Below are 23,291 nucleotides of genomic sequence, written 5' to 3' on the forward strand. Positions count from 1 at the left end.
TCTTTTCACTAGTTGTGTTGTTCTCTTTTCACTAGTTGTGTATGAGGGCTGTCCCAAGGCCTTTGATGCAGGGATCTGGTGGCCAACGACCCAGTTTGGACAACCCGCTGCAATGAAGTGTCCCAGGGGATCCACTGGTAAGCACCACAAGCCTTTTCAGAATGTGAAAAATATTTTGGAATTACATAGACTTCACTGGAATCTTTCCAGACTTTATAATGTTTATACTGTTGTTGTTGTTGTTGATTGCCTCACCGTGTCAGCTGAGAGGCAAGAGGTCAACAGAGAAACTTCACGATCGACCCTCTTCCTTACCCTTCTCCCCCCCCCTTTCTTTCTCCTCCCCTCCATCCCTGTTTCACCCTCGCTCCTCCCCATTAGGCACGGCCATCCGCCACTGCAGCGACGAGAATGGCTGGCTGCCTCCCGATCTCTTCAATTGCACCTCTCTCACCTTCTCTCAGCTGAAAAAAGAGGTATGTCTTGGTTTAACCTTTTATTCAAACCAGGAAGTCCCATTGAGATTAAAACCCTCCTTTACCATCGAAACACCTGTCTGACCACTCCCTGACCTTTCACCTTCAGGACGAGGAGCTGCATCTCAACAGCTCCAGGATGGACGGAGAGAGGTCAAAGGGCATGGCCAGCATGCTGCGGAGCGCCACCAACCGCACAGCGGCCCTCCAGGGCAACGACGTGAAGACGGCCTACAGCGTCCTGACCCGCCTGCTGCAGTACGAGAGCCAGCAGCTGGGCTTCGACATGGCCGCCACAAGAGACGTCCACTTCCATGAGGTGGGCCGCTAGAAACATGCTTCAACTAGTGTTGTATACATGCCGGAAGTGCCATGTAGTGCACTTCCTCAACTCTCAAAATGATGTTGGAGGTGAAATAAGAAGTTAGACAGGATTAGCAATTCTTTGGCCTCAGCAACCCAACTCTTTTCGTTGACATCGGGAACTCAAATGAACTCATAGAACTATACCCTGAAATACCCTCAAGCTCTCTATCATACATCCACCCTAATTTCCTCTCACAGCACCGTTTCGGAGACTCGCTCAGAGTTGAAAGAATGACCCACATTGTTCGGTAACATAGCTCAACTGCTTAAGGATCCTGCTAGCTTTAAGTAACTAATAGTTTCCCCAAATCCTGCTTATAGCTGGTACCGGTTTCCTAAGAGCCTGTTTTCCCAGTTGGATATTTCTCCCCCTATAGGGAATGTGATCCGGAGCCTATTATGTGTAAGTAATACAGTGCAATGATTAGCATGTTCTCTATGAGCTTTTTTAAGGCCATGACCATGCTGGGCGCTAACGGCTAACTGTGTGCATTCTTGGCACCAGCCCCTGCGCATTAGGTGTGTTAGATACCAGAAGGTGCAGCTGGAACGGTTTAGGGGGTCAAGGACCAATCAGAGTGGACTTTATTGAGTGATTGGACCAATGGGTGACTTGGGAGTTGTAGTTCCCCAGGGGTGGTTGGGCGTGGGGCCAGATTGCACAGGTGATGTTATGAGATGATGTCTGTACAGTGACCCCCCCCCCCCCTTCCTTTACAGGGCAGCTCGCCTTTCCTTCTTTTGTTTTCTTTCGTCCTTTCTCTCTGTTGGCATGGATTTCACATGCTTCATTTGGGATACATGATACAGATTATGGATTCTGTTTTGTCGCTGATGTATGCTGGAATGATACCATACTAATTGGTATGGCACGGTATGACATTGGTGAATGACTAATGTGTGTAAATATTGTAGAACATGGTCCGAGCGGGCAGTGCCATCCTGGACCCCGCTAACAAGGGGCACTGGGAGCAGATCCAGCGTTTGGAAGATGGCACGGCCCTACTTCTGCATAGCTTTGAGGAGTACGCCCAAACCCTGGCCCAAAACATGAGGAAGACCTACCTGAAACCCTTCACTGTTGTCACGGAAAACATGAGTGAGTCCACCTGCAGTGCAACGACACAATTATTTTCTTGCAGTAACCTGATTTGGATGACTAATTCATGCAAAGTAATGTTACATAACCTAAAATAGCCTACTGTACCACCAATACCTCTTGTGTGTGACAAGCATAATTAACAACCATTCTCCCTCTCTCTGTCTGTGCTCACAGTTGTTTCTGCGGATTACTTGGACCCGTCCAATCCAGAACAGACAAACATCCCGCGTTTCCAAGAGATCCAGGCCTATCCAAAAGAGATGGAGTCCTCCGTCCGCTTCCCAGAGTTCACAACACAGCACGAGCAGCCAGTGGAGGTTAAAGGTAGGCTTAAAGGAGTGGATACGGCGTGGACATTTTGGGGTTCACTATGCAGCCTTCATAACATAATAGTCCATGGATTAAGTCTGAGCTGTTGTACTGCGTTGTCAGTTTGTCAAGTTCTTCAACCAGTCTGGTAGTGTTTTTATGTGTGATTGACTGATTTCATTCATTCATTTATTGTCATAATATCATTACAGCAGTCTCCACAGCACCAGCCAGAGATGCAACAGCCACAGACAACCCCATAGCAACAGCCACAGATGCCTCTCCTGTCCAGACTGAGTCCACTGAATCCTCCACTGTCGGTCGGCAGGCGTCTGCCAAGAAGAAGCGTCACGCTGAGGTCCCAGGTCCTCTCTCTGTTGCCGTGGTGATCATCTATAGGACCCTGGGACAGCTCCTGCCTGAAAACTACAACATTGATCGTAGGAGCCTACGGTACTTCTTACATTTCCTCCTCAGTCTTACCACATAAAACAAGTTGGTTGTCTTTAAAACATGCTGTCTAGTGTATAATTTAAAGATGTTACACAGTGCCGTGTATACGACATGCGATGCGCTTCGCCACACACATAACATATAAACAACTGTTCTTTCCTTGACAGTTCCCTTGTATAGAATGTGTGTGCGTTTATGCAGTTGTGTGTGTACAAAGTAAAAGAGGCTCAATTCTATCATGCTTTTAGTGCTGTTAGTCAAATCAAATCAAACTTTATTTGTCACATGCGCCAAATACAGCAAGTGTAGACCTTACCGTGAAATGCTTACTCACAAGCCCTTAACCAACAGTGCAGTTCAAGAAGAGTAAAGAAAATATTTACCAAGTAGACTAAAGTAAAAAAGTGATAATAAAAAGTAACACAATAAGAATAACAAAAATGAGGCTATATACAGGGGTACCGGTACCGAGTCATTGTGCAGGGGTTAGTTGAGGTAATCTGTACATGTAGGTAGGGGGGAAGTGACTATGCATAGATCATAAACAGTGAGTAGCAGCAGTGTACAAAAGGGAGGGGGTGTTACTGTGTGTCCTCTGTTTTGGACTAGTTTTCATTGTGGTAGATGTTTTTAATGCTGTTGTCCTGCCTCACAGTTGTAACCAGAACCTTACGGTAAGTCATTCTCAATAAGAATGTATTTTAGATGACTACAGTCAATGTAAACACACATGTTACCTGTGTGTGTGTGTGCGTGTGCGTGTGTGTGTGTGTGTGTGTGTGTGTGTGTGTGTGTGTGTGTTTAGACTCCCCAACCGGCCCATCATCAACACCCCAATTGTGAGCACGGTGGTTTACAGCGAGAGGGTACCCTTCACCATTCCTCTTGCACAACCCATCACCCTGGAATATAGACTACTGGAGACAGAGGAGAGGACCAAACCTGTCTGTGTCTACTGGAATCATTCCATCACGTAAGGATGAGGATACCTATCAATGCTCTTATTCATACAGTGGTTCCTCAGTCAGAAGTTTTGAGACTTCGAGGTAATTTGTGGTTTAGTATGGTACCCTGCGTCACTGCTTCATTGCTACAGACCACCACAAGGGGGAGTTGGAGCACTGAGGATGCTTTTGGGTCCCAAGTCCTAATGTGTCTCTACCTGACAATGAACGGGCGATATAAACCAAATAGAAACTGATAATTGTGCACGACTTCAAAATTGAATTTCAGTGAACTGAATGATGAGGATGAAGAAGGTGATTGAATTTAGAACAATATTGTAAGAATTGCTATTCCTCTGTCCTGCAGCGCACACCCCAAAAAAATACACTTGTTTTTTGGGGTCAGAACAAGCTGTAACTGAACTGTAGCATATTACTTACTAAAACTGTTGTTACACTAAGGTTTTTATTCTAAGAGAAATGATAATGTTCAATTATATTCCATGATATTCTTATGATATATGTGTTGACTGAATATAAATATAAGCAAGTGATGTCTGCTAAATAATAAAGTTGATGGCGCAGTCATATAGCCTCGGCACCTACATAAAGCTGAGTGACTCACTCCTTCATGGCTTTGGATCAAAATAAATAAGTACCAACATTCTTTCTGATAGTCTTTAATAAATAAATGTTTTGGTTATACTGACCTGGATGCCATGTATTATAGTCTCTAAAAGGAAAAATATTACCACCGTCTCTTGCGCATGTCATTTTCCAGATTTGCCCTAACGAAAAATGCCCCTTAGATATTCATTTAGAATCCTCCGATCCTCCAAATGTAATTATTGGCCTAGAGCCATATAGATTGCAAAATAGTTGGGAAGAGATTTTCGATGGCACATGGTTCATGAATTGACACGCAATTTTCCGTTCCTCCTAAAATTGCTAACAGTCAAATGCATTCTCTCCGTCGCCCACACGCACTTTAAACATTTGGATAATAAAGCGTTTAAAGGCTGACATTGGTTGTTTTTATGCATTCATGAATTAAAATGCTTTAGCTGACACGCTGCGGTTCATCTGATAAAGGGGCACATGGGCACATGGGCACATGGGCACATGGGCACATGGGCACATGGGCACATGGGCACATGGGCACATGGGCACATGGGCACATGGGCACGTAGAGAGAGAGAGAGAGAGAGAGAGAGAGAGAGAGAGAGAGAGAGGAGAGATGAGAGAGAGAGAGAGGAGAGAGAGAGAGAGAGAGAGAGAGAGGAGAGAGAGAGGAGAGAGAGAGAGAGAGAGAGAGAGAGAGGAGGAGAGAGAGAGAGAGAGAGAGAGAGAGAGAGAGAGAGAGAGAGACTGAGAGACTCTTAAAATCTATACCATGTTCTTACAAAAAAAGGTTTTAAATTCTCTAGTACAGCCAATATTCAAATACTTTTAAATGCTTCTCAAAGATGCCCCTTGGTGGTCAAACTAGCATTAATGGCAACAATGGCTGACAATGAAATAACGTGCCATAGAATTCTGCGGCAGCCCGCAAGGTGTGCTGTGGTATGACGCAACTTTTACAGGAAGAACCACTGTATCATAGGTTTAGAATGGAGTTTAGCTAGATTCTGTTGAAATGGAAAAAAAATCATACCCAACAATCTCTATTTTGGGTCCAGGGTTCAAGGAACGGGAGGCTGGTCTGCCAAGGGGTGTGAGCTTGTGTTCAGGAACAGCACTCACATCAGCTGCCAGTGCAGTCACATGTCCAGCTCTGCTGTGCTCATGGACATCTCCAAAAGAGAGGTACCGCCCTGAGCCCTCTACCGCACACACTAGGACAGCTTTAATGTTATTATTTTATAACTTGGATTATTAGATTTTACCTCCTATTCTGTGTTTACCTCCTCAGCATGGGGAGGTCCTACCCCTGAAGATCATCACCTACACCACTGTGTCAGCATCGCTAGTGGCCCTCCTCATCACCTTCCTCCTCCTGGCCATCCTCCGGAAGCTCCGCTCCAACCTCCATAGCATCCACAAAAACCTGGTGGTGTCCATCTTCCTCTCTGAGCTCGTCTTCCTCTTCGGAATCAACCAGACTGAGAATGTGGTGAGGGCCTAGCACACGACCCTGAGGCACACCCCAAAAAACACTCTCTCTTTGTCTTCTTGCTTTATAATAGACTCTCCGCTTATTGATATACCTGCAGGATAAGACTTAGTCTCTACTGTAATATATTGGTTTACAGCATTGTGCGGAGGGGAACTCCATTTGTCGACAAATTCAGGATTTCCAAGAGGAAGGCTACAGAGCTAGCCTTGGGTCTCCTCTCCCCTCCACAACTTTGAAATGCATATGTCTTTTATGGTAGTGAGTTGTGACTGTATTGGCTGTGCCTGAGCATCTTAGTGGCTTTATCTTGGATAAAAATAGTTCTGTTTCTGTCTGGCAATGTGTGGAGTTGGCCTTAGCGATCGCATTGTGTTCTGTTGTTATAGATTAGAAGTTACTGAACCAGACATACTTCACAGACGTCCCAACTGACATTTAGCACAGATCTATTTTCAAACGGGGGCTTTAATCATCTTTCCCAACCTCAGTTCATGTGTACAGTGGTAGCCATCCTGCTGCACTACTCCTACATGTGTACATTTGCCTGGATGTTCGTGGAGGGACTTCACATCTACCGCATGCTGACTGAGGTCCGCAACATCAACCATGGCCACATGAGATTCTACTATGCCATTGGCTGGGGCGTTCCTGCCATTATCACCAGTGAGTGAGACGCACACACTCTCTCTCTCACACACACTCCCCACCGACACACACACACACTGACAGACACACAGACACGCATGCAACAAATACATTCCCGCTCATTTATGCACACAAAGACAGAGAGGGACACAGATGCACGGAAACAACATACCGAAAGTAACCACACCCCTGGACTTTTTCCACATGTTGTTGTGTTACAGCCTGAATTTAAAATTGATAAAATTGAGATTTTCTGTCACTGGCCTACACACAATACCCCATAATGTCAAAGTGGAATTATGTTTTAGACATTTTTACAAATTAATAAAAAATGAAAGCCTGAAATGTCTTGAGACAATAAGTATTCAACCCCTTTGTTATGGCAAGCTTAAATTAGTTCAGGGGTAGAAATGTGCTTAACTAGTCACAGAATAAGTTGCAATAATGGTGTTTAACATGATTTTTGAATGACTACCTCATCTTTGTACTCCACATAACAATTATATAATGTAAGGTCCCTCAGTCAAGAAGGGAATTTCAAACACAGATTCAACCATAAAGACCAGGGAGGTTTTCAAAATGCCTCACAAAGTAGGGAACCTAATGGTAGATAAAAAAATAAATAAATACAAATTAAACGGACATTGAATATCCCATTGAGCATGGTTAAGTTATTAATTACACTATCAATAAACCCAGTCACTGTAAAGATACAGGCGTCCTTCCAAACTCAGTTGCCGGAGAAGATGACAACCGCTCAGGGATTTCACCATGAGGCCAATGGTGACTTTAAAACAGTTACAGTTTAATCGCTGTGATAGGAGAAAACTGAGGATGGATCAACAACATTCTAGTTACTCCACAATACTAACTTAACTAAATGACAGAGTGAAAATGAAGCCTCTACAGAATAAAAAATATTCCATTTCATGCATCCTGTTTGCAATAAGGTACTAAAGTAAAACGGACAAAAATGTAACAAAGAAATCATCTCTATGTCCTGAAGACAAATTGTTATGTTTGGGGCAAATCCAACACGACGTTCCTCTCCACATATTTTCAAGCATGGTGGTGGCTGCATCATGATATGGAATGCTTGTCATCAGCAAGGACTAGGGAGTTTTTTAGGATAAAAAGAAACGGAATAGAGCTAAGCACAGACCAAATCCTAGAGGAAAACCTGGTTCAGTCTGCTTCCCAACAGACACTGGGAGAGAAATTCATCTTTCAACAGGACAATACCCTAAAACACAAGGCCAAATATACACTGGAGTTGCTTACCAAGATGACATTGAATGTTCCTGAATTGTCTTGTTACAGTTTTGACTTAAATCGGCTTGAAAATCTATGACAAGACTTGAAAATGGCTGTCTAGCAATGATCAACTTGACAGAACTTGAAGAATTATTTTAAAGAATAATGTGCAAATATTGTACAATCCAGTTGTGGAAATCTCTTAGAGACTTACCCAGAAACACTCCCAGCTGTAATCCCTGCCAAAGATGATTCTAACATTTATTGACTCAGGAGTGTAAATACTTAAATTAGATATTTCTGTATTTCATTTTCAGTAAATCTGCAAAAATGTATGAAAATATGTTTTCACTCCCTTTGTGTGGTGTTGTGTGTAAAATCTATAACACAAAAAATGTGGAATAAGTCGAGGGTATGAATACTTTCGGAAGGCACAGTACTCTTCAAGCCAGGTTTGTGGTCAATAAAAAAAAAAAATCCAGTCAATTCAGAAACGAAACCAAATTCGAATTCCGCATTTTCCTACTTGAAAAGCATTGAAGGGAATTGGAATTTCAGTGTAGTTCCTGAATTGACAGGAATTCAAATGGAATTGACTAACTGTGTGTGTTTTCCTCTCTTGTAGGCCTGGCAGTAGGGTTGGATCCTCAGGGTTATGGTAACCCAGACTTCTGTTGGCTTTCTGTCCACGACACACTCATCTGGAGTATCGCCGGGCCCATCGCTATAGTAGTACTGGTGAGTGTGTGTTTAAGCACTCTTTATTTGTTGTACTATACTGTATTGGTTATGGCTGTTATTCATCTCCATCTCATGTATCTCCCTTAGGTCAACATTACTTTATTCTTCCTGGCCGCCAAGGCCTCGTGCGGAAAGAGACAGTGGACATTTGAGAAGACTGGAGCAATGTGAGTACTTCGAAACAGGATAGGGTTAGAAAATAGTTGGCACATAGCATAACGTGTTGGCTGGATTCCATTCAAAAATAACAACCTCTCCTCTCCAGCTGTTCTCTACGCATAGCCTTCATCCTCCTCTTGCTCATCAGTGCTACCTGGCTCCTGGGCCTCATGGCAGTCAATAGTGATATACTCTCCTTCCACTACCTCTTCGCCATCTTCAGCTGCCTCCAGGTATTTGTCTTTTTGCCTTGTCATAAAAAGTACTTCGAAATCCCTGAAATACATTGGCTCTGTTTATCTGATGTGCAAATCTCTCTCTCTCTCTCTCTCTCTCTCTCTCTCTCTCTCTCTCTCTCTCTCTCAGGGTTTGTGCATCTTCTTCTTCCTCTGTATTTTCAACAAGGAGGTGAGGATCAACCTGAAGAACGTCCTCACAGGGAAGAAGTCCATAGTGGAAGATTCTACTGCCACCCGCACCACTTTACTCACAGTATGTACACATCAGTCAATATCTAAGTGTACTAAACCTGTGTACATTAAAATCCCCTGGAGTCGATAATCTAATTAGCATAATACACATTTCCCTAATATGACCATACCATCGAAAGGTGAGACTTCCATGAAAACAGACACGTCGGTTGTTTTGCTCTAGGACGCCCACAAGCCTCACAAGACTCGTCTGAAGGTAGCCCAGTATCGGTTTGAAAAATGATTGGAAGCATACACTAAGCGTACAAAACATTAAGAAAACCTGCTCTTTCCATGACATAGAATGACCAGGTGAATCCAATTTGAAGCTATGTTCTCTTATTGATGTCACTTTCAATCAGTGTAGATGAAGGGTAGGAGACACGTTTTTAAGCCTTGAGGATTTTTAAGCCTTGAGACAATTGAGAAATGGCTTGTGAATGTGTGCATTTCAGAGGGTGAATGGTCAAGACAAGATTTAAGTGCCTTTTGAACAGGGTTACAGTAGTTACAGTAGTTACAGTAGTAGGTGCCAGGCGTACCGGTTTGTTTCAAGAACTGCAACGTTGCTGTGTTTTTCACACTCAACAACAGTTTCCTGTGTGTCTCAAGAATGGTCCACCACCCAATGGACATCCAGCCAACTGTGGGAAGAATTGGAGTCAACGTGGGCCAGCATCCCTGTGGAACGCTTTCGACACCTTGTATAGTCCTTCCCCCGATGAATTGAGGCTTTTCTGAGGGCAACAATATTTTTGATGATAATTTTTTCATACTTTCAGGGGTCCTACATTTCTAAATCAAATAGCTAAATGATCCTTGGTATGACCTTCTTAAAACAATTCCATACATTAGGTTAGTAGAAACCCAGCTACGGGCCCTTTGATCTTACAGGGATAGATACGAGATATTCATCATAAAGGGGATCACATAAACATTACCTGATGCTGCTGATGGTGACGATTCAATCCACATTCTTCCTCTTTGATTCCCCCAGCGTTCTTTAAACGGTAAGTACGCGTTCACGGAGGAGGACGGTTTGTACCGCACGGCCATTGGAGAGTCCACTGCCTCCCTGGAAAGCACGGTCAGATCAGCCCACAGCCTCAGCAGCAGCCAGGCCAGGTAACTCACTGGGTGGCAGTTGGGTTGTAGTGAAACTGGGTTTTAATTAGGGTTGCAAAACTCTAGTAACCTTCCAAAATTTCCGGCTTTCTAAGAAAGCCCTATTGGAGGATTCTGGATTTCCTGCTTATTCCCCCCTGATTCCAGGAATGTTCCAACCGGTATTTCGGGAAAACCTGGGAATTTTGGGAAGGTTACCGGAATGTTGCAACCCTAGTTCTACTGGAACAAAATTGTCGTTCATGTTCAAATTATTATTTCTGTACTCATCGTGTTTCTTTCTTCCTACAGGAATGACTCGGAGCAAAAGCACACTACATCCTCCCGCTCAGCCAAAAAGAGTTACAGTGGGGAGGGAGACTCCTCCATCTTCATCCGCAAGCGTTCCAAGAAAGATAGTATGAGTCTTATGCACAAACCGCATGCAAACTGCATGTCATCTGTTTTAGTCTGATCCCGATACTTGTCGTGCCATTGGCTGCTTGGGCCTACATTTCAGATGTCCGATAGTAAGTAATAGCCCGTGTGTTTCCATGGTGACAGATTCGGACTCGGACAGCGAGCTCTCGGGGGATGAGCACAGTAGCTCCTACGCCTCGTCAGACAGTGATAATGATAGCCGCAAACATAGGTGGAACAACGAGAGACCGCCCCAGCACAGTACACCCAAAGGTAACGGGACTCACGTTCAAACACACACACACTCACAAATGGATTTCAATAGAACTATATGGCATAAAATCTCAGATTCATTTTTAGGCGAATCTCATATAAAGTGTTTATTTTTCTACTTTTGTAGTGGATACGGCGGCCAATCACATGAAGCCTTACTGGCCAGTTGAACCGCCGACAGTCAGTGAGAGTGAGGAGCCCTGCGGGTTGGAGACGCTGCGTATGGAGACGAAGGTCAACGTGATGCTCCACCAGGACAAAAAAGTCAATGGGGAGTCACCCTCCCAGAACGGTAGTGCCCCTCCCAGCTCACCTGACAGCAACCAGACAGAGAAGAGAAGGGGTGAGAGAGAGAGACAGACTCCGATCTGACCATTCAGGCCCTTTATAATTGACCTTTGTCAAGAATGTCCCAAATCAAATGAATTGTGTGATTGAATCACCATGTCAACATTCTGTGTTATGTTTTGCTATCCAAATAACTTGTGTGTGTGTGTGTCTCTGTGTGTGTTTGCTTGCATGACTGACTGTGGTCTGTACACTCACCCTTTGTGTGCGCGTGTTTGCATCCTCTGTCAGGCATTCTGAAAAACAAAATCACTTACCCTCCTCCGCTGACTGACAAGAACATGAAGAATCGCCTGCGGGAGAAATTGAGCGACTACAACCCCCCTACCATCTCCCCCAGAACTACCCCAGTCCCCGTCCCCCCGTCTCCCGTCTCCCCCCGTCTTTGCGCTGTAACCGGGGCCAACCGGGTCCTCATAAAACCCCCACCTCGCCCACCCGTGCCTCCACGCCCTCCGTTGTCTCCACGGGACCTGCGCAACGGGTTTGTCATGACAACGACGAGGACGACAATGTCGCCATTGGTCAATGGTGTCAACGGGGTTCAATACGCCCAAGACTCGGACTCAGAGTGAGTGGTCACGAGATACTGGCAGCCATGTTGCATGTCTAACAGATGTGTTGGATAATACGTCAGTCACTTTCTGACTTTTAAAAACTCTCTCTGTCTCTCTCAACAGTGGTAGCAATGAAACCTCAATCTGACTTGGATGGAATTCCAGGTAGACAACCAAGGAAGAGGGGCTACTGCGCTAATACCATATGTGGGATTCAAGGGTCACTATGACCCATTCCAGTAGGCCACAGGACCCCTAAACTCATATGGAGATCAGTGTCACCACAGACAGTTGCCTGCCCAAGGGAAAAAGGGACGAAAGTGTTAGACTAAATCCCACAGGACAGCGTGAAAACTACATGTCCCAGCACGCAGCAGTGAGTTGGAAAAACAAAACAATGCACTTCACGGCATGGCCACCAAGTGACGCTGTCTGTAGTTATTCAGTGCAGGCGGCATCAGACAGCAGGTTGGGATTGAAGACTTTTCTATCACCAGATGTGCCATGATGTGACGCTGACCTCGTGAATCAGTAAGACCTCACTAAGTGCCCAGCTGTGTTTGCCCACAGAGGCAGAAACATCAAAAAAACTAATCAATGCCTTTGGTCTGTGTAATTACGATGTAGATATTTTTTCTTCTTCTTTGTTACTTGTTTATAGGACAGGAATAACTCACTTGTACATTGTAAGTGTTATTATTGTAATATGATATTTCTGGGACGTCATGTGTAGATGTGACAGTCAACAAGGTTTTTTACGGATGTTTTACAAATTTGCCACTTTTTTTAAGAAAACCATCCACAGCATGTAAAGTACTCCCAGTCTGAAAATACTGTGCTGATAACAATGGGATTTTTAAAGTATTCAAACACTCACTTAGTAAGTGTAGCTGAACAAAAGCCATCTTGAAGTAGTAATTGTAACATAGGGAGGTGCGTTCATCTCTGTATTTGAGTAAAGGTCTTGTCCATTCCAATGGTATCTAAATCCAGTTCTGGTCGCTGAATGACTTTAAATGAGAAAAATGCACTGAAACCTGAATACTTGCATTACAAGTTCCAGTCAATATCAGAGTAATATGTAGAAATAAATTGCTACTCTAGAATGGTTAGTAGAAGCACTAAGGTGTGTTGCCTTTTGATTGTTAACTTTAGCATGTTGTGTCATTGTAACCCTTTTTATATTCTTATCGTTTTATCTTTCCGTGTACGTATCTCTGGAGATCCTCAAGCCATAGAGCATTGGAAATGTTCAGCCAGTAACATGTTCAGCCAGTAACATATTTTCAACTCATTAGAATAGTAAGTTAACAGTATTATTTCCAAGAAAACAGTAGTCATTTAAAGTATCAACAGCGTGCCTTTCTCCCTGCCACCGCATAGCATAGTGTCTAAATGCAAGGTAACCACTACGATCTACTTTAATGATACTTTCATCCCTCAGTTCCCTTTCCGCTCTTTCATGTTTACAGATGAGTCATGTCTCTATAAATCTGTTCTCTTTCAAGTACTTGTTTTCGCTGTATCACATATGGAGATTCACTGGAGGTGGGTCACTATGAAGAACCAATCACACAATGTCTGTCGGACACAGGTGAGCCCTCCCTCCTTATAAGGCGCAACTCGCTGGCCACCGGTCAATCGGTTGTCTGAAGGATGCTGACGAGACGCCGGTGTAGAATAAGAAGAAGAAAGGGAGGGGAGAGGACATGCGGAGAAGATGGCGGAAACTGAGGTTTTGTTTCAAATTGCTAGTGCATCGGGTGAAGCTAATAGCACAGAAAGTGAGAATGAGTGGGTTACAGTTGTGAAGAAGGTGGGAAACAAGAGAAGTAAAGTTGTGGTGTAAAATAGGAAATCCCTAGACTCGTTTTTAGTCAGATTGAGGGTTTTAGATCAATGCTACTTGGGAAATCCATTTAACACCTCGAGGAAAATCTGGAATGTGTTAGAGGAAAGTGTGGAGTTGGTGAGAGTCACAGGAAGTGGGCTTATTTAGATTTCTTTGTGTGTCCACTGAGCGTTTTTTAAGACTAAAACAGATATCGGAGTGGAATGTTTCCTGTATGGATTTTCGTAGCAGGGCGCCTATCAAGGGGGTTATTTCTGGGGTGGAGCAAGAACTAAAGGCAGAAGATATTACTGACAACATCGATGGAGTGGTTGGTGCACGTCGACTGACCTGTATGTTGGACAGAGAAAATAAAATCACTTCATCCATGCCACTGTCCTTTGATGAGGAGTCTCTCCCTTCTCATATAAAGTTAGGATTTATGAGATACCCTGTTGTGCACAAACCGCTTCAGTGTCATATATGTAAACGATTTGGTCATGTGTCAAGTGTGTGCTGAAGGGAAGAGTATCGTATGCCAGATGAAGTGAAATGCTGCAACTGTGGAGGTGAACATGAGCCTGAATTCCTGGAATGCCCTGTTAGGGTGAAGGAGCATAAGGTGTCCAGAGTGTCTCCTATCTTGAGGATGTGAAAAGAGTGGAAGGAATGAGTGGCGGGGAAGAAACAATGGTGGTAGAGCCACCACGACCAGTGAAGGTTTCTCATCAACCGAGGGATCATGAAGAGGCATGCTTGCGAATGACCAGAGGGCGGGTGAGTGGCACCTTATAAGGAGGGAGGGCTCATCTCATTCGCCACTTGACCTGTCTGCCTCATGTGATTAGTTCTTCATAGTGATCCGCCTTCGGCGAATCCCCGTATGTGATACATCTCACTCATATTATCAGAGAACCGGGGTAACGAAAGTAACCTTAAGTTATTGTTTCACAGACACTGGAATAATTATTGTAAAATGTATATATTTATTTTTTTGTGAAAAGACACTGGCAATCAGACTCTAGGAACAGTAAATTAAGCCACATTTGGATTTTTGGATTATTGTTTAGTGTTTTATGTATTTCTTCGGCCATTAAGAATTGGTAGGTATATGACATATTTGCATGTTTTCAGTATGGCCTGTCAAGGTGTTTGGGTAAAGGGTAAAATAGATACATTTTATTCAATTGCTTCTCTTGTTTACATTAGTAAAGCAATATCTAGTAACAGGACTCATTGATACGCCTCATGCTCATGAATCTCATGCCCATAGAGCCCATGCTCATCTGATTGAAGTTTCTGTACTCTCCAGGCCTCATGTACATCATCCTGCCTCTGTACTGGGGCTGCTCGTACATGAGCCAGTGGCCGTCCATCACGTTGCAGGACATGCAGTTGTTCATGCGGTAACGACCCATGATGTCGTCACAGTCGTCCATCATCTCGTGCATCTGACCTCCGAAGTTCTCCCTCTCGTAGATCCTCATCCTGTAAGATCCTCTGTGCTGTAACATGATGAACAACATGTTTTACTGAGAAATCTGCACAGTTCAGGAACTTCCTAAAAAATTTGTAATGTAGCATCATAGATTGTAGACATATTAAGGAATGGACACGGGTGTATGTTTCTCAGAAATCAGCGCCATAAAATGCTACAAACGAAATGTTATTGGGTTTACCATGGGGATCATGCGACAGGACCTGATGTCGTTCATTCCCATCATGCGCTGGTAGTCAGAGTACTCTCCCCTCCTCATGAACCACTGGTTTCCCATGTAGTTGGGGCGGTCGTAGACCATGAAGCAGCCACTCTCAACCCTGCAGGACTGGCAGCGGCTCAGGTAGGAGGACATGTCAGGGCAGTCGCTCATGCACTCATAGGAACGACCCTGGAAGTTCCTGTCCTCGTAGAAGGTGATCTGAAAATAAGCAGGAATCCTTTTTATGAACCATTCAAACTTACAAAAACACATTGCTACATTCTGGGCCCTATCCAATCCCACTAGTAATCAGGTTTCTGCAATTAAGGTTGTCTTGTGCTCTGACACTAGAGTATAAGAGAGACCTTAGTCTAGCTATCTAGGAAAAGGTATATTTATATATGCACTAAAATATACTTTGCTGTTCATGTTCATGCCGGTGGAGGTCATTTTGTCTCTCTGTGCTGCTGCTGCTGCTGCTGCTCTGGATGTGGAACTGATATCCTACCTGTTTAAAACCTTTCTTTTTATACCTGTGGCCACATTGTACTAACCCCTGACTCAGCAACATGGCCTAGAGGCCCATAGAGCACTGGTTTGTCTAGGGACATGGCTCCATCAAAATAACTTGAAAAATGCTGTTTCTCTCTGAACAAAGTAACAATGACCCTTTGTGAAAGGGTTAACAATAAACAGTCCTACCCTTGTCCCGTTTTAGCTGATGTTCATGAGGAATTTGCAAATGATACTTTCTAGTGCTTACTTCAAAGAATTCAACACAGAATAACTACCGTGTTTACCGAATGTTACAATTTGTTGCTTGTTTCAATTTTTTATTGAAGTATTTTATCCCAGTTAGTGTGGCCTAATTGAACAAAAGCTTGGGCTGTTGTCTCAGTCATCGGTATGGACATGGTGGGCAAATAGTGAAACAGAGAAGCTGACACTTGTAGAGAGAAAAGAGTGCAACATTTTTAATCCCAGGATCGACAGACAGAAGGATACAAATAGAACATCTTTACCTTTTCCTCCTCTGCATTGTACCAGCAAGCATCACATAGTGTATCATAGTGTATCACACAGCATTGTAACACAATTCCTACACAATTCCTACACAATTCCTCCATAAAACGTAATAAAACACTGAGGAAGACTATCTGCGGAGTCAGCAATGTACATTATGATACAAAGACAGTACAACAATATCAGGAGAGGGGCTTTAAATTCAATCACAGCTGATCTGTAAATGTATGACCTATGTCCAGAAACATCCCTTATTCCCAAGCCATTTATAGATATTTGTGTAGATTGGCAAAGAGAATCCACCAAGCATATCACAATCGGAAAAGCTAGGTAGAGCCACTACCATGTTGCTTTTACCAATCCAATTCTTTCTGATCTAGGGAGTAAGAGGTTGTTTCTGGACAGGGCCCATGAATTCATGTATATATAACCACATATTTCCAAAAAGGGCAAATTGCCTCATGGAAAACTGCCTTCCCAATGACTGCAAACCTTTTCCTGCTCCTATGATAGAAACATCACCGATAGACATTACGCAAAGCATTACACGAGCCCCTTTCTATAGAACATACAGTAGGTCAACAACAAGCAGTAGGGAAACATTTCATAATGCGTAGCCTATGAGTCTTTGAGGGTGAGAGATGAGCTGAGTTTACAGACTGAAGTTTTGTGAGGGGTGATTTCGTATCGAATGGTGATTTCGTATTGCACAAAGTGGGTTGCAGCAGTCAGGAGGGCCACAGGCTCACACAGCAGTTTCTCAATCATTTCTCACGATCACCACAAGAATATGTACACCAACCTTAAACAGCTATAGGAGAATTTAAAAAGCTACAGTATAAGAAAAACGTAAACGCATCCAGTGCTTTACGCAGAACAGCGCGTGAAAACCCAAAGGTTCTCACGAAACTCCTCGTTTTAAACGTTGTTGAGATATCCAAATTCTCTGGAGTGAAAGTGTAACATTTGGCTTTAAATATCTAATACTAAATAATATTTGTATAGGCCTATTGCCAGAAGTAGTTCTCTTATCCTCCTCTAAAACGGTGTATTGTGCTTGTCCTGTCATTGTACATAAAGAACAATATAATTGCACCACCTAGTGGAAACTCTTGGGAGGGCATATCAAGGCACAGGAGAGGAGAGTTTATTATAAAAATTTTTTTTAATTGTTGGATAATTGTTATGTTGGGTGCTAATCCCTACCTAAAGATGGAGATATATGGCAAACACAACGTTGGGCACATTTAACAATACACGAGATCTGCATTTAATTGTATATGAATATACAGTGCATATATATCTTTGTATTCATTTACATCTTACACAGTATAACCACACATCCTTTCACATATATTACCTGAGCAAGTATTCTTAACATATTGGCAATACTACAACAATCACAATAAGAGAGCAAGCAGACATTCAAAGTATCAGCAATATAAAAATATGGAAATATAAGAATTACAAAATATAATTGTATGTACATTCCATTGTTGGTCTTTGGATGAAAATTGTGCGTCTGTTCCTCTGAACAGTTACCTCCCTTGTTATTTTTCCCTACTTCCACAACATGTCTACCAAATAAATACTACACAAACTAGATCAATAAATACAGTGAGAGTCTATGAAAAAGACTTTCCCTTTTCTAAGCTTGTCTCTACAGGCCTGTCTGGCTGATACTGGAGGAGGGGGAGTGGAGGAAGACTGGGGAGGAATAGAGAGGAATGAGTGGACCAGAGGCCTACGCGTTGTGGTAGCCATTCTTAGATGTATCTTTCCTGGGTTCTACGTTCTCGTAGATGGTGAGCGCAGCCGTGTTCTGGTAGATTAAATCCACGTTGGTTCCAGTTCTGGATCGGATGATGTCCATGGCACACTGGTTTAGGAACACATACTGCTCCTGTAAGACAATAACACAATGTTCTACAATTAGGATGAAGCAAACTGACCGTTCAGATGTCAAAACATTTTCACCTAGTGACCACATCAGCAGCCGTAGCATAACTTCCACTTTTAACCACAGTGACGTATTGTACAGTAGGCCTGTAATAAACCCAGAAACATGCTGAAAGGTAGACCAGTGTGGGCAGTGACTGACCTCTGTCTGAACCATGAGGGGCCGGTGCATGCGCAGGTCGTGGATGGTGCCGTACACGTCCACCATACTCTCCCTCTCTATCTGGAAGATCAGCCGGTCGATGGCTATGAAGGTGCCTGTACGACCCACACCCGCACTGAGTGGAGAGAGAGACAGAGGAGAGAGAGCGAGCAAGGGGGAGAGAGAGAAGAGAGAGAGAGGAGAGAGAGAGAGGAGAGAGAGAGAGGAGAGAGAGAGGAGAGAGAGAACTAATGTTAATTGACTTAAACCAATAACGCTTCTTGAAGTTAACTGAGATAAACAATGTGTGTGTGTGTGTGTGTGTGTGTGTGTGTGTGTGTGTGTGTGTGTGTGTGTGTGTGTGTGTGTGTGTGTGTGTGTGTGTGTGTGTGTGTGTGTGTGTGTACCTGCAGTGGACGACGGTGGGGGAGTGGCGTGAGTACTGGTCCATGTGTTCTCGGACCAGGTGTCTGAAGTTGATGAGCAGCTCGGTGGTCTCGGGGACACCGTGGTCTGGCCAGGCTGTGAAGTGGAAGTGACGTACTGAGCGTGTCTCAACCGTCTTCACCTGTCAGCCAATCACAAACACAGGGACACTTACCGATAAGCACTAAGGAATGCATGACATGTAATGAATGACCCCTTCCAGGTTCCCATTAACAGAGTCGTAGTTGAATCAGAAAATATCTGCTCAAATTCATTTAAAAAAAAAAAATTTTTTTGTTTTTTTATTTAACTAGGCAAGTCAGTTAAGAACAAATTCTTATTTACAATGACGATCTACACCGGCCAGACCTGGACGACGCTAGGCCAATTGTGCGTCGCCCTATGGTACTCACAATTACGGCTGGATGTGATACAGCCTGGAAATCGAACCAGGGACTGTAATGACACCTCTAGCACTGAGATGCAGTGCCTTAGACTGCTGCGCCACTCGGGAATGAATGGAACGGAGTCAAACATGTGGTTTCCATATGTTTGATGTGTTTGATACCGTTCCATTTGTTCTATTCCAGCCATAACAAGGAGCCTGTCCTCCTATAGCTCTTCGCACCAGCCTCCTCTGTTATCAAAACAACTTACATTTTTTACGTCAAAGTCCCTGATGGTCCAGTCTTCTAGGGGGATCTCAGAGGTGGTTGTCACGGTGATATTCTCAAAGTGCTTGGTCTCAGATGGATAGTATTCCTCACATTTGACCTTAGCGGAGAGAGGTGGGTGGGTGAGAGACAGGTGTGCTGTTATGAATTGGGGTAGCTTAGTGTGAGGACATGTGGGTCAGGACTTCTTTCCATAGAGTTAGATAGAGGACTCATCTTTGTATCTGTGCCATTAAGGCGTCTGTGACAGCATGGGCAGTGCCATTGAGGCTATCCCCATTTTAAAGTAGTACATTTTCTTCTTCTTTTGTGTTTGAAAAAAGCGCAACACTAATATTGGTGATTTACCTCTTCCTGCGAGTCCTAAACCAAATTGTGTGTGTCATTCATTTATTGTGGCCACTAGATGATAGTGATATATCATAAAGCCATTTACTAACCATAGGCAACCCAATTTGGAAGAAGAAGACAATGCTCTCCGTTTTTCATCTAGTTGTTCAGTACAGTTTCCATTCAAATTAAACGTTCCACACATTTTGTTTTCGTACTGAAAGCAGCCCTTGATAATTGATGATTGCACAGGTGGGTGGGTTTGGCACTTAGTGTGAGAGAGGTGGACAGGTTAGCCTTTCGGCCTGGTGGCCTGCCAGTGTTTGTTTGTGTAAATACCCTTGTTTGGGCATGCCTTTTGCAATTTCTGTGTACATTTTTGGTCACCGTCCTTGCTTGGGCTTGACGACTGGCGTCGAGACTGATCCGGCCCTGAATCTGGTAGTGTGCTGTCGTGTGTTTGTGTGTGTGTTAGATTTGTTTTTATTTAACCAGGAAATTCCCATTGAGACACCATACCTGTCCGAGAAGGCAGCAGCAGTCAGTACAACATTACAAAGTATAAAACGTACAGTACAATCAACACAGCAACACGTCATCAAGTCGATCTGAGCCCGATTTGCCAAAAGCATCTTAAGGCTAAGTTCATCAAATGAACCATAGGTTGTATATGAACACATACAGTACCAATGTAGCTGTCTGCACATGTAAAGCAAGGTCCAGCCCACCATTTGACACAAGGTGCAATGGTGAGTGAGCGACTTGGCATTTGTGACAAAGCGCAAAGATGCACGATAGACTGAGTCCAGTCTTTGTAGCAACAAGGAGGTTGCATACATGTATAGCATAATCAATTACTTAAAGAAACATGGCTTGAACAAGCCTCAAATGGAAAACAAGCCTTGTGAGAATTTTTTTCAATTTTATAATTCAGTTTAAGCTTCCTCACAAGATTATCCTTGTGAACTTTGTAGACAGCTTCTGGTCTAACTATATACCAACGTATTTATAGGGTGACACCTTTTAAATGGATGTGCCCCCAGACGTGAAAAGGGCTAACCTTCTCTGGCTGAGATCCGGCTATGGTGGAATTCCTGAATTTCATTTTTAGTGCATCCAAGACTAGCTTAACACCATATAGAGAGGTCTGCAGTGACTAAAAGGCAGTCTGGAGCGCTTCAACAACCTGAACCAGAGAAGGAGCATTGGAGTAGATGACTATATATTCTGCATACAGACGCAGCTTGGCTGGTTACATCCCTTTTCCAACACACTAAATGTGTGTGCATGTGCACGCGTACGTGTGTGTGTACTCACTCGTCCCTGTTCGTTACAGCGTGTCAGCATGACCAAAGTCTGGACGTTCTTCTCCCAGATCATCCTCCAGAACTCGTTGACAGTGCCGGGCAAAGGACCCTGGGCCGCAATAAACTCCTTCCTGGAGTTGTAACCCTGGCAGTGGGGACATATTGACCCAGAACGTAAGCATCTACAACAAGCACTATCGAACTTTCGTACATATTTTAATTGAAAATCTGTATATCCTGGTAATGTGAAATGGATGTGATATAAGAGATGAAATACTTCTATAACATACTTCTATAACCTGAAAATAAAGACTTATATCTGAGTGTTAATTTTAGTTACAGTGTCTTGCAAAAGTATTCATCCCCTTGGCGTTTTTCCTATTTTGTTGCATTACAACCTGTAATTTAAATTGATTTTTATTTGGATTTCATGTAATGGACATACACAAAATAGGCCAAATTGGTGAAGTGAAATGAAAAAAATTACTTGTTTAAAAAAAAAAGAAAAAAAAGGAAAAGTGGTGCATGCATATGTATTCACCCCTTTGCTATGAAGCCCCTAAATAAGATCTGATGCAACCAATTACATTCAGAAGTCACTTAATAAGTTAAATAAAGTCCATCTGTGTGCAATCTAAGTGTCACATGATCTCAGTATATATACACCAGTTCCGAATGGCCCCAGAGTCTGTAACAATACTAAGCAAGGGACAACACCAAGCAAGTGGCACCATGAAGACCAAGGAGCTCTCCAAACAGGTCAGGGACAAAGTTATGGAGAAGTACAGATCAGGGTAGGGTTATAAAAAATATCAGAAACTTTGAACGTCCCACGGAGCACCATTAAATCCATTATTAAAAAATTGAAAGAATATGGCACCACAACAAACCTGCCAAGAGAGGGCCACCCACCAAAACTCACAGACCAGGCAAGGAGGGCATTAATCAGGGAGGCAACAAAGAGACCAAAGATAACCCTGAAGGAGCTGCAAAGCTCCACAGCGGAGATTGGAGTATCTGTCCATAGGACCACTTTAAGCTATACACTCCACAGAGTTGGACTTTACGGAAGAGTGGCCACAAAAAAGTCATTGCTTAAAGAAAAAAAATAAGCAAACACGTTTGGTGTTTGCCAAAAGGCATGTGGGAGACTCCCCAAACATATGGAAGAAGGTATTCTGGTCAGATGAGACTCAAATTTAGCTTTTTGGCCATCAAGGAAAACGCTATGTCTGGCGCAAATCCAACACCTCCCATAACCCCGAGAACACCATCCCCACAGTGAAGCATGGTGGTGGTAGCATCAGGATCTGGTGATGTTTTTCATCGGCAGGGACTGGGAAACTGGTCAGAAATGAAGGAATGATGGATGGCGCTAAATACAGGGAAATTCTTGAGGGAAACCTGTTTCACTCTTCCAGAGATTTGAGAATGGGACGGAGTTTCACCTTCCAGCAGAACAATGACCCAAAGCATACTGCTAAAGCAACACTCGAGTGGTTTAAGGGGAAACATTTAAATGTCTTGCAATGGTCTAGTCAAAGCCCAGACCTCAATCCAATTGAGAATCTGTGGTATGACTTAAAGATTGCTGTACACCAGCGAAACCCATCCAACTTGAAGGAGCTGAAGCAGTTTTTCCTTTAAGAATAGGCAAAAATCCCAGTGCTAGATGTGCCAAGCTTATAGAGACATACCCCAAGAGACTTGCAGCTGTAATTCCTGCAGAAGGTGACTCGACAAAGTATTGACTTTGGGGGGGTTGAATACTTATGCACGCTCAAATTTTCTGTTTTTGTTGTGTTATTTCTTGTTTGTTTCACAATAAAACCTATTTTGCATCTTAAAAGTGATAGGAATGTTGTGTAAATCAAATGATACAAACCCCCCAAAAAATAAATTTAAATTCCAGGTTGTAAGGCAACAAAATAGGAAAAATGCCAAGGGGGGTGAATACTTTTGCAAGCCACTGTATCTAGCTATATCGATCCTGCTTTGTGAAATAAGCCTAGAGCAGAGCTGAATCAGAGAGGGTCAGAGAAAGCTGATTATGTTAGCGATGATGATGATGGGTCAGTACGCACCGGGATGTAGTTAGAATTGATGTAGTCGTCAAATGGACTTCCATGGATGGACAGTTTCACTCTAGAGGAATCATCTGG

The 23,291-nt window shown here is 43.3% G+C and overlaps 3 protein-coding genes across 4 annotated transcripts in view; 1 reads left to right on the plus strand and 2 right to left on the minus strand.

The window, feature by feature from the left end:
- The window catches only part of LOC115197042 (cadherin EGF LAG seven-pass G-type receptor 1), an 83,201-nt gene extending 70,341 nt beyond the window's left edge, over positions 1-12,860 (plus strand). The window contains exons 16-35 of one of the 2 annotated variants that reach the window (XM_029758174.1): positions 36-137; positions 382-476; positions 586-795; positions 1,758-1,941; positions 2,119-2,268; positions 2,466-2,706; positions 3,512-3,679; positions 5,330-5,456; positions 5,563-5,763; positions 6,255-6,429; positions 8,291-8,403; positions 8,494-8,573; positions 8,672-8,798; positions 8,932-9,057; positions 10,033-10,160; positions 10,452-10,558; positions 10,704-10,832; positions 10,960-11,175; positions 11,412-11,751; positions 11,861-12,860. In XM_029758174.1, the coding sequence (XP_029614034.1) occupies positions 36-137; positions 382-476; positions 586-795; positions 1,758-1,941; positions 2,119-2,268; positions 2,466-2,706; positions 3,512-3,679; positions 5,330-5,456; positions 5,563-5,763; positions 6,255-6,429; positions 8,291-8,403; positions 8,494-8,573; positions 8,672-8,798; positions 8,932-9,057; positions 10,033-10,160; positions 10,452-10,558; positions 10,704-10,832; positions 10,960-11,175; positions 11,412-11,751; positions 11,861-11,885 (3,044 nt within the window). In that variant the 3' untranslated portion in view covers positions 11,886-12,860. The remainder of the gene's footprint in view (positions 1-35; positions 138-381; positions 477-585; positions 796-1,757; positions 1,942-2,118; positions 2,269-2,465; positions 2,707-3,511; positions 3,680-5,329; positions 5,457-5,562; positions 5,764-6,254; positions 6,430-8,290; positions 8,404-8,493; positions 8,574-8,671; positions 8,799-8,931; positions 9,058-10,032; positions 10,161-10,451; positions 10,559-10,703; positions 10,833-10,959; positions 11,176-11,411; positions 11,752-11,860) is intronic. The other variant, XM_029758175.1, reaches the window with a different exon arrangement.
- A 1,674-nt stretch (positions 12,861-14,534) lies between these two features.
- Positions 14,535-15,785, minus strand: LOC115197044 (gamma-crystallin M2). Its single transcript, XM_029758178.1, has 3 exons — positions 15,686-15,785; positions 15,248-15,487; positions 14,535-15,073 (listed from the first exon to the last, which is right to left on the minus strand). The coding sequence occupies exons 1-3, from the start codon at positions 15,716-15,718 to the stop codon at positions 14,789-14,791; spliced, it is 558 nt and encodes a 185-aa protein (XP_029614038.1). The 5' UTR covers positions 15,719-15,785; the 3' UTR covers positions 14,535-14,788.
- A 435-nt stretch (positions 15,786-16,220) lies between these two features.
- Positions 16,221-23,291, minus strand: part of LOC115197043 (receptor-type tyrosine-protein phosphatase eta-like) — a 67,506-nt gene continuing 60,435 nt past the window's right edge. The window contains exons 28-33 of the mRNA XM_029758176.1: positions 23,214-23,287; positions 21,140-21,274; positions 19,476-19,592; positions 18,800-18,960; positions 18,393-18,528; positions 16,221-18,194 (exon numbers count right to left, since the gene is read on the minus strand). Of these exons, the coding sequence (XP_029614036.1) occupies positions 18,036-18,194; positions 18,393-18,528; positions 18,800-18,960; positions 19,476-19,592; positions 21,140-21,274; positions 23,214-23,287 (782 nt within the window). The 3' untranslated portion in view covers positions 16,221-18,035. The remainder of the gene's footprint in view (positions 18,195-18,392; positions 18,529-18,799; positions 18,961-19,475; positions 19,593-21,139; positions 21,275-23,213; positions 23,288-23,291) is intronic.

The sequence above is a fragment of the Salmo trutta genome, chromosome 7, assembly GCF_901001165.1.
Source record: "Salmo trutta chromosome 7, fSalTru1.1, whole genome shotgun sequence".
Classification (NCBI taxonomy): domain Eukaryota; kingdom Metazoa; phylum Chordata; class Actinopteri; order Salmoniformes; family Salmonidae; genus Salmo; species Salmo trutta.